The following is a 10617-nucleotide window of genomic DNA, read 5'->3' as shown; positions in this document are numbered from 1 at the left end:
GGGCATCCAGCTGTAGAAACGAAGCCAAAACAGAATCTGGAATCTGGTGCAGCCCAAGGACAAAAATTGTACCAGTTGAGGCAAGTGAAATCGATGTCGAAATCAAATTCGGTGACTGGCATCCGTTGCTAGTGGAGCGCTAAGAGTATCATACGAGTGAGATTGTTGCCAGAGCAACAAACTGGCTTCGTGCCAATGGCACGTTAAGCACACCATTCAAGTGTGATCGTTACCGCGTCGCCTTACTAGCACTTGTGCTGGTGGCATGTGAAATATTTGAGCGAGGTCGGCGCCAGTGCCGCTGGACTGGCTCCTGTGCAGGTGGCACATAAAAAGCACCATTTGGGCGTGGTCACTGCCAGTACCACCAAACTGGTCCTCGTGCTGGTGGCACGTAAAATCACCCACTACACTCTCGGAGTGGTTGGCGTTAGGAAGGGCATCCAGCTGTAGAAACTCTGCCAGATCAGATTGGAGTCTGGTTCACCAGACCTCACTCAAATCGTCCAACCCATGCTAGCATGGAAAGCAGACGTTAAATGATGATGATGATGATGTGATATTTATGCAAATTTGGTATTTGTTTTATTTAGAGTGTGACCAGACTTGGTTCAGAAAAAAAAAGGGAATCTAAAATGGTTTTGGAACCAAAGGCTTTAGAAAACTAGTTCTGTATATGTACACAGACTACGGGTGTGGCTAATTATTTATGAAAACAGGCAGTGAGCTGGCAGAATTGTTAGCATGCTGGGTGAAATGCTTAGCAGTATTTCGTCTGCCACTGCATTCTGAGTTCAAATTCTGCCGAGGTCGACTTTGCCTTTTATCCTTTCGGGGGTCGATTAAATAAGTACCAGGTATGCACTGGGGGTCAATGTAATCGAATTAATCCCTTTGTCTGTTCTTGTTTGTCCATTCTATGTTTAGCTCCCTGTGGGTAATAAAGAAATAATTTTGTTTTTGGATTTGGTTTGCAAGATTCTTTATGTGAGTTTGAGTGTTGAAGCATGTTCTGTTGTGTCTGGGAAAGTCATTCTCTTTCGGAGCCTTATAATTTAACACACTCACCAGTAAAATTTCCACTTATTTCTTTTTAATTCTTTTCTTTTTTTTTAGTTTTCTAAAATTTTAATTGTGTCTTGCAACCTTGTTTAATCAATATTTAATTAACCAATAATAAATTCTGATTTGCTGTTTCAGGAATACCCAACATATGAATCTATTCAGCAGTTGAAGTACCTTGAAATGTGTATGGCAGAGTCTTTAAGGCTATATCCTTTGATATCAATGTAATTATTATTATTATTATTATTATTATTATTATTATTATTGTTATTATTATTATTATTAATAATTGTCTTTGCACAACTTCTATCACTGGAGATGTACTATGGTGTGAGCTGTTCACTACCAGCGAACTAAAGTAACACTCCTTATTTTTCGAGCCCCATCCTGTGTATTCGAGCGGTTCCAAGCAGTGCTGTTTTCTGCAAGTGCTCCACCCTTATTGCAGCCCCTATTTGTTCCATGTACTTCTCAAGGTTTTTGCTCACTGTTCCCAGGAGCTTTGACAACTATTGATACAACTATATCAGCTTTTTCATCAGCCACAACTGCGTAAACTCCTAAGCTAACCTGTTATATCTATCGACTTTTCTTTCTTTCTTATTGCATACCTTGTTGTCAGCTGGGCATACTATATCTTTGATCCAGCATCGTTTGCTTTCTATCTCAATGAAGACTGTCTAGTTTCCTATTCTCTATCTCATGGTCACACTGAATCATAAAATCCCATAGGATCTTTGTATTATCATTTTCATTAACCCAAAGGCATTATCGAAAATTATTATTATTATTATCATTATTATCATCATCATAATCATCATCATCATTATTATTATCATTATTATTATTATTATTATTATTATTATTATTATTATTATTATTATCGTGGCCGTTTGCCAGCCCTGTCTGGCCCCCGTGTCGGTGGCACGTAAAAGCACCATCCGTTCGTGGCCGTTTGCCAGCTCTGTCTGGCCCCCGTGCCAGTGACACGTAAAAGCACCATCTGTTCGTGGCCGTTGCCAGCCTCGCCTGGCCCCCGTGCCGGTGACACGTAAAAGCACCATCCGTTTCGTGGCCGTTTGCCAGCTCTGTCTGGCCCCCGTGTTGGTGGCACGTAAAAGCACCATCCGTTCGTGTCCGTTGCCAGCCTCGCCTGGCCCCCGTGCTGGTGACACGTAAAAGCACCATCCGTTTCGTGGCCGTTTGCCAGCTCTGTCTGGCCCCCGTGTTGGTGGCACGTAAAAGCACCATCCGTTCGTGTCCGTTGCCAGCCTCGCCTGCCCCCGTGCCGGTGACACGTAAAAGCACCATCCGTTTCGTGGCCGTTTGCCAGCTCTGTCTGCCCCCCGTGTTGGTGGCACGTAAAAGCACCATCCGTTCGTGTCCGTTGCCAGCCTCGCCTGGCCCCCGTGCCGGTGATACGTAAAAGCACCATCCGTTTCGTGGCCGTTTGCCAGCTCTGTCTGGCCCCCGTGTTGGTGGCACGTAAAAGCACCATCCGTTCGTGTCCGTTGCCAGCCTCGCCTGGCCCCCGTGCCAGTGACACGTAAAAGCACCATTCGTTCGTGGCCGTTTGCCAGCTCTGACTGGCACCTGTGCGGGTGGCACGTAAAAAGCACCCACTACACTCACGGAGTGGTTGGCGTTAGGAAGGGCATCCAGCCATAGAAACACTGCCAGATCTGACTGGGCCTGATGAAGCCTTCCAGCTTCACAGACCCCAGTTGAACCGTCCAACCCATGCTAGCATGGAGAACGGACGCTAAATGATGATGATTATTATTATTATTATTATTATTATTATTTTTATTTTTATGGTGCCGAGCTGGCAGAATCGTTAGCATGCAGGGCTTTACATTCTGAGTTCAAATTCCGCCAAGGTTGACTTTGCCTTTCATCCATCCTTTTGGCGTTGATAAATTAATTAGCAGCATTTTGTCCATTATTACGTTCTGAGTTCAAATTCCGCCAAGGTCGACTTTGCCTTTCATCCATCCTTTTGGCGTTGATAAATTAATTAGCAGCATTTTGTCCATCTTTACGTTCTGAGTTCAAATTCCGCCAAGGTCGACTTTGCCTTTCATTCTTTTGGGGGTCGATAAATTAAGTACCAGTTGGAACCTGGGGTTGATGTAATCGACTCATCCTTTCCCCCAAAATTGCTGCCTTCGTGACAAAATTCCTCCTCCTCCACCCCTCCTCCCCCTCTTCCTCCTCTCTCTTTTGCACTCTCATCTTTCTCTCTCCGCCCCGTCTTTCTCTTTCCCCATCCCTCTTTCTCATACACCCCTTCATCCCTGCTTCATCCCTCTTTTGATTCAATTCCACATACCTAAATGTTCTTGCTGTTGTTCTTCTTCTCTCATAGTCTTCAGCGAGAATGCAAGAAGGACTGCGTCATCAAAGGTGTGAAAATTCCCGCAAAAATGACCGTCGTCATGCCGATCCGTAGCTTACATTACGACGAAAGATACTGGACCGATCCTACCAAGTTTGATCCCGAAAGGTAATGACTTAATTACACTACAAGCTCGTTATTTTCGCTAATTAATCCTTTCGCAATTAGACAGCTCTGTCAAATGTAACACTGGGTCTTCATTGGTTACGACGGCGAGCTGGCAGAATCGTTAGCACGCCGGGCGAAATGCTTAGTGGTATTTCGTCTGCCGCTACGTTCTGAGTTCAATTCCGCCAAGGTCGACTTTGCCTTTCGTCCTTTCGGGGTCGATTAAATAAGTACCAGTTACACACTGGGGTCGATATGATCTACTTAATCCGTTTGTCTGTCCTTGTTTGTCCCCTCTGTGTTTAGCCCCTTGTGGGTAGTAAAGAAATGGATATTTCGTCTGGCGCTATGTTCTGAGTCCAAATTCTGCTGAGGTCAACTTTGCCTTTCATCCTTTCGGGGTCGATAAATTAAGTACCAGTTACGCACTGGGGTCGATATAATCTACTTAATCCGTTTGTCTGTCCTTGTTTGTCCGCTCTGTGTTTAGCCCCTTGTGGATAGTACCATGTGGTTGGTAAGCAAGGTACTTGCCACACAGCCACCCCTGCACCTTAGTTGTTAGTGTTGTGTTGTTGTTGTTGTTATTGGTGCTTCTAGTGATATCAATCATCATCATCATAATCATCATCATCAGCAGCAGCATCACCACTACTATCATTGTCGTCATCATCATCATCGTCATCATCATCATCGTCATCATTTTCGCAGTCATTGCAACAGTAAATAAATACTCATTTACTCTTTTACCTGTTTCCGTCATTTGACTGCGGCCATGCTGGAGCACTGCTTTTATATAGAGAAAAAATATAGAGGAAAAAAAATAAAATAAATGAATACCCAGGGTCACCTGCTGCATGTTAAAGAAGCAGTAAAGTAGCAGCAATTAATTAAATATCTTAATTAATTCAAACAAACTCGTTGCATTTAAAAGCATTTAAACTCCTACATTGCTAACAGCATATTTCTTACTAACATTGTCCTATACTGTGTTTTCGGATTGTTTTAAATTTTAGATTCAGTGAAGAAGGCAAAGCACGGCAGACCCCGTTTACTTATACCCCTTTTGGAGGTGGACCCAGGATATGCATTGGTATGAGACTGGCCAAGCTGCAGTTCAAAGTGGCTGTTGTTCAAATGATGAGGAAATACCGACTGGTCACAACGGAGAAAACTGAAGTAAGCAATTGTTGTTGTTGTTGCTGGTGGTGGTGGTGGTGTAGATGTTGTTGTTGTTGGTGGTGGTGGTGGTGTAGATGTTGTTGTTGTTGTTGTTGGTGATGGTGGTGGTGGTAGTGTTGTTGTTGTTGTTGTTGTTGGTGGTGGTGGTAGTGGTGGTGTTGTTGATGTTGTTGTTCCTGTTGTTGCTGGTGGTGGTAGTGTTGTAGATGTTGTTGTTGGTGGTGGTGGTGGTAGTGTTGTTGATGTTGTTGTCGGTGGTGGTGGTAGTGTTGTTGATGTTGTTGTTGTTCCTGCTGTTGCTGTTGAGCGAAGCGGTCTTCGTCCCAGAACTCGCAAGATGGGAGAAGTCTGAATCGTGGTCCTTTGCAGAAGACCCGCAGAAGAGAAAGCAGGTTAACCCCCGATACCAAGAGCATTTACGGATGGATGAATGCACATCCAGGTTCAGCGGTTGCATAGGAAGTCGGGGACAGGAAGAAACAGGAAGAAAGAGCTGGGGCGAAAGAGTAGGGTGAAAGAGTACAATAGGGGTCGCCACCACCCCCTGCCTGAGCCTCGTGGAGCTTTTAGGTGTTTTCATTTAATAAACACACACAATGCCCGGACTGAGAATCAAAACTGCGATCCTCCGACTGCGAGTCCGCTGCCCTTACCACTAGGCCATTGCGCCTCCACTGTTGTTCCTGCTGTTGTTCCTTCTAACTTGCCAGTATCTGTCAAAACCATGAAACCCATGGTAGCATGGAAAACAGATCTTAAAAATCGACTATGATGATGATGATGTTGAAGGTAATTTATTTTCCTTTTGCAGGATCCAATCGAGTATGCTTCTACCGACGTGCTGTCAGCCAAAAATGGAGTTTGGCTCAAGTTCGAACCACGTAAAAGCTTATAAAGTTTGAAACAGAGGAGCTGCACATGAGCTTGAACCCAAAATATGAAGTCTCATATGCAATATAAACAAATACAAACAAATATAAACAATAATTGATAACAACAAAGGCAATACAAAGGCCACAAGGTAGTCTTTATCTATGACGTAGCATAAAGGTTGTGTTAGAACAACCAATACTGCATTATTTACCTGGAGGGGAGGGCAGCAAGCTGGCAGAATCATTAGCATGCTGGGTGAAACCGAGGTCGACTTTGCCTTTTGTCCTTTCACGGTTGATTAAATAAGTACCAGTTATGCACTGAGGTCGATATAATCGACTTAATCCGTTTGTCTGTCCTTGTTTGTCCCCTCTGTGTGTAGCCCCTTATGGGTAATAAAGAAATACGTATTTTGTCTGCCATTACGTTCTGAGTTCAAATTCCACCGAGGTCGACTTTGCCTTTCGTCCTTTCGGGGTTGATTAAATAAGTACCAGTTATGCACTGGGTTTGATGTAATCAACTTAATCTCTTTATTTGTCCTTGTCTGTTCCCTCTATGTTTAGCCCCTTGTGGGCAATAAAGAAATAATTATTTACCTCTCATACAGACTTGCAGTGCATAAAACCACTTATGTTTATATCATTGACAGATAAGAATTTTCTGCGATGACCGCTGGAAAGCGTGGAGGCTTGTGGCTTAGTGGTCAGGGAGTTGGACTCATGATTGTAAAATTGTGGTTCTAATCCCAGGACCAGCCAACGCATTGTGTTCTTGAGCAAAACACTTCACTTCACCTTGCTCCAGTCCACCCAAATGGCAAAAAGGAATAATCATGTGACAGACCAACGTCCTGTCGAGGTAGGGAATATAAATGCCATGGAAACCGGAAAAACTGCTCCTTACTGTTGGAAAGCAGATGGTTTTTCTCTGTTAACGAATATAAATATGAGTGGTTTTTATGTACCTATTTTTTTACTACCCACAAGGGGCTAAACACAGAGGAGACAAACGGATTAAGTTGATTACATTGACCCCAGTGCATAACTGGTACTTAATTTATCGACCCCGAAAGGATGAAAGGCGAAGTCAACCTCGGCAGAATTTGAACTCAGAACGTAACAGCAGACGAAATACGGCTACGCATTTCGCCTGGTGTGCTAACGTTTCTGCCAGCTCGCTACAAGTCCATATGATAGGTCCTCTCGAGATAAATAATGCAGTATTGTGTGTTCTACCACAACAGCCATGTTAAGTTGGAGATAAAGATTATCTTCAAATATAAACAAACTTCCTTTCTTTCTTAACTGAAGCACATCACCAATTTCTTCAAAATTACATTTTAGGAAATATAAGTATTTTGGGTTACTCTTTTACTTGTTTCAGTCATTTGACTGTGACCATGCTGGAGCACCACCTTTAGTCAAGCAAATCGACCTCAGGACTTATTCTTTGGAAGCCTAGTACTTATTCTATCGGTCTCATTTGCCGAATCGCTAAGTTACGGGGACATAAACACACCAGCATCGGCCAAGTGATGTTGTGGGGGGGGGACACAAACACAGACTCACAAACTTATATACACACATACATATATATATATATATATACATATATATATACATACATACGACAGGCTTCTTTCAGTTTCCGTCTAACAAATCCACTCACAAGGCTTTGGCTGGCCCGAGGCTATAGTAGAAGACACTTACCCAAGGTGCCATGCAATGGGACTGAACCCGGAACCATGTGGTTGATAAGTAAGCTACTTACCACACAACCACTCCTACACCTATAAAGGAAAGCTGACCTTAGCGAGATTTGAACTCAGAATGTAAAGACGGACGAAATACTGTTAAGCCTTTTGCCCTGTGTGCTAACGATTCTGCCAGCGTGTCAGAATATTTCTATGTTTAGTTTCCATCAAAGCCGACTTTGCCTTTAATCCTTTCAGGGGTTGATAAAATAAGTACCAGATGCACATTGGGGTTGATATAATTGACTTCAAGCCACCCACCGAAATTACTGGTCTTGTGCCAAAATTTAAAATCAATTTACGCTTCAAACACCAGCTAAAAATGTATATTTCTAATATAATAAAGTCACATTTTTCTCTTAAACTGTATTTTATAAAATACAATTTTTTTTCATACAATTAGTTATTTTGGATCTTTTCGGTTTGAACGGCAGTTTTTAACATAATTTCTCGGTAACTAAAAAATATTTAACTTCGTATACTGGTAGAATGTGTTTATAAAACATCTTTTTCTCTTGGCTTGAGAAAATTCTATGGTTTGTAAGATATTTGTTGTTTTTTTTCTTCAATTTCTGCAATTTCAACCAATCAGTGACGTCTATTGAGGTAAAAAACATTCTGCGCCGTATGAATATGTCCCTTGTTTAAGAAACAGATTGGGTTTATTTACATTTGTGAAGAAAAAAAGATACCCTTCCCCCCACCCGTAACCCTAAAAGAGATTGAAATGCAATAGATCGATACTAGGGTCATAATTATTGGTGATAATTTCATATGACACCGCTAGAAAAAACTGCCGGTCAAACCGAAAAGATCCCACTTATGCTAGAAGGGAATCGTAGTCGATTGTCTTTTGTTTGACTGCAAAATTACTGGAAAACGGCGAAACGGATTTTCACCAAATTTGGCAGGAATACTCAGTAGGCAAGTAGCTGGAACTTATTATTTTGGTTTGATTATTTTCAAAACTGGTGGACGGGTGAATCAAAATCTCTTTTTTTTTTTACCCCTTTATTACATTTCCATAAACTATAAGCAGGGGGAATAACTCTTGATGTCATTTTGTTGAAATATGAATTCGTCTGAGAATCATCATCATCATCATCATCATTTAACGTCCGCTTTCCATGCTAGCATGGGTTGGACGGTTCAACTGGGGTCTGGGGAGCCCGAAAGCTGCACCAGTCCAGTCAGATCTGGCAGTGTTTCTACAGCTGGATGCCCTTCCTAACGCCAACGACTCCGAGAGTGTAGTGGGTGATTTTATGTGCCACCGACACAGGTGCCAGACGAGGCTGGCAGACGGCCACGCTCGGATGGTGTTTTTATGTGCCACCGACACAGGTGCCAGACGGGGCTGGCAGACGGCCACGCTCGGATGGTGTTTTTATGTGCCACCGACACAGGTGCCAGATGAGGCTGGCAAACGGCCACGATCGGATGGTGCTTGTTACGTGCCCACAGCACGGAGGCCAGTCGATGCGGTACTGGCTACGGCCACGTTCGGATGGTTTTCTTATGTGCCACGTGCCACCGGCACTGGTACCACAAAGATACAAATTCCATTGATGTTCATCTATTTTGATTTGTTTTGATTTGATTTGATTTTCACTTGCCTCAACAGGTCTTCACAAGTGTCACAAGAAGGAAGGTATGCACAGGTGGACTGACTACGTCCAGGTAGGGGCCATGGGTTATGGCCTGACTAGTCTTGCCGGGTCTTCGGATGGTGTTTTTATGTGCCACCGACACAGGTGCTAGATGAGGCTGGCGAACGGCCACGATCGGATGGTGTTTGTCATGTGCCCACCGCACTGACTACGGCACTGATGGATTTCTTGTGTGCCACAGGCACTGGTACCACAAGATACAAATTCCATTGATGTTCATCTATTTTATTTATTAAATTAAATTTTATATGATCCTTGTATGGCTCAGTGGTTAGAGTATCGAGCTTACGATCGTGAGGTTGTGAGCTCGAATCCCAGACCGGGCTGCATGTTGTGTTCTTGAGCAAGACACTTTATTTCACATTGCTCCAGTTCACTCAGCTGTAAAAATGAGTTGTGACGTCACAGGTGCCAAGCTGTATCGGCCCCTTTGCCTTTCCCTTCGAAATACATCAGTGGCGTTGCGAATGGAGGCCAGTATGCATGGGCGACTGCTGGTCTTCCATGAACAACCTTGCCAGGACTTGTACCTCAGAGGGTAATTTTCTAGGTACAATCCCATGGTCAATGTCGTGATCGAAGGGAGTCCCAGATGGTAATAAAAGGCCGCGACCTAGCAGAATCGTTAGCACGTCGGGCAAAATGCTTAGCGGTATTTCGGCTGCCGTTACGTTGTGAGTTCAAATTCCGCCGAGGTCGACTTTGTCTTTCATCCTTTCGGGGTCGATAAATAAAGTTAAGCACTGGGGTCGATATAATCGACTTAATACCTATGTCTGTCCATGTTTGTCTCCTCTATGTTTAGCCCCTTGTGGGTAATAAAGAAATAGGTAATAAAAGGGTTAAAGATATTTTATATCAAAGAATCAGGGTGGTCTCAGACAGGCAGGTATTAAACCATTTGTTAGTAAATTTTTGTTGAATTACACATCAATTCGATTAATTTAAGAAATAATAAAGATTTCAATAAAATAAATTTTAGTTGGTGTTTTGAACATAAATTAACATGGAATTTTTTTTTAGGGTTTTAATATAGATAACTTTGAAATAGGATGTTTGCATCATATAGCCAGAGGATGGTCATGTGTGTACTGATATTAAAAGAGTTAAAGAATTTTCACGTAAATAATGTTTCTAAATTTCGTCTTTGGATTTGGATTTCAAGATTCTTTAATTCTTTTATACAGACGGATAGGTCTATAGACTATATGAACAGACACGTATGGATCCACACATATAAAGATGCACATCCATACATACAAACAAGGTACATAGTTGCATAACACACACACACACACACATGCAAACACAAGGAGACAGAGGTGCATACATATACAAACACATGCTCTCACACACATATACATAGAAACAACACAAACACGGACAGGCAAGCACATAAATGTGCAGGATACGTACCTACAGATGCACACACACACATATATACATACATACACATGCAAACACACACACACACGTACATACGTACATGTATGCATGTATAGGCACACATACACACACTGACCCACACACATACTCACAAACAAACAAAAGGGAACGCAGTGTAA

The 10617-nt window shown here is 42.7% G+C and overlaps 1 protein-coding gene and 1 long non-coding RNA gene across 2 annotated transcripts in view; both read left to right on the top strand.

Moving 5' to 3' along the window:
- LOC115230612 (cytochrome P450 3A21-like) overlaps positions 1–5684 on the top strand; it is a 29026-nt gene extending 23342 nt beyond the window's left edge. The window contains exons 10-13 of the mRNA XM_029800751.2: positions 1201–1289; positions 3434–3571; positions 4588–4750; positions 5565–5684. Coding sequence (XP_029656611.1) covers positions 1201–1289; positions 3434–3571; positions 4588–4750; positions 5565–5648 — 474 coding nt within the window. The 3' untranslated portion in view covers positions 5649–5684. The remainder of the gene's footprint in view (positions 1–1200; positions 1290–3433; positions 3572–4587; positions 4751–5564) is intronic.
- A 3792-nt stretch (positions 5685–9476) lies between these two features.
- Positions 9477–10000, top strand: LOC118761639. The gene is made up of 2 exons (XR_004997530.1): positions 9477–9647; positions 9883–10000. It is a non-coding gene; the product is annotated as an uncharacterized LOC118761639 (long non-coding RNA).
- The last annotated feature ends 617 nt before the right edge of the window (positions 10001–10617 follow it).

This window comes from Octopus sinensis, unplaced genomic scaffold (assembly GCF_006345805.1).
Source record: "Octopus sinensis unplaced genomic scaffold, ASM634580v1 Contig15903, whole genome shotgun sequence".
Classification (NCBI taxonomy): Eukaryota; Metazoa; Mollusca; class Cephalopoda; order Octopoda; family Octopodidae; genus Octopus; species Octopus sinensis.
This window is presented reverse-complemented; position numbering and strand designations above follow the sequence as displayed.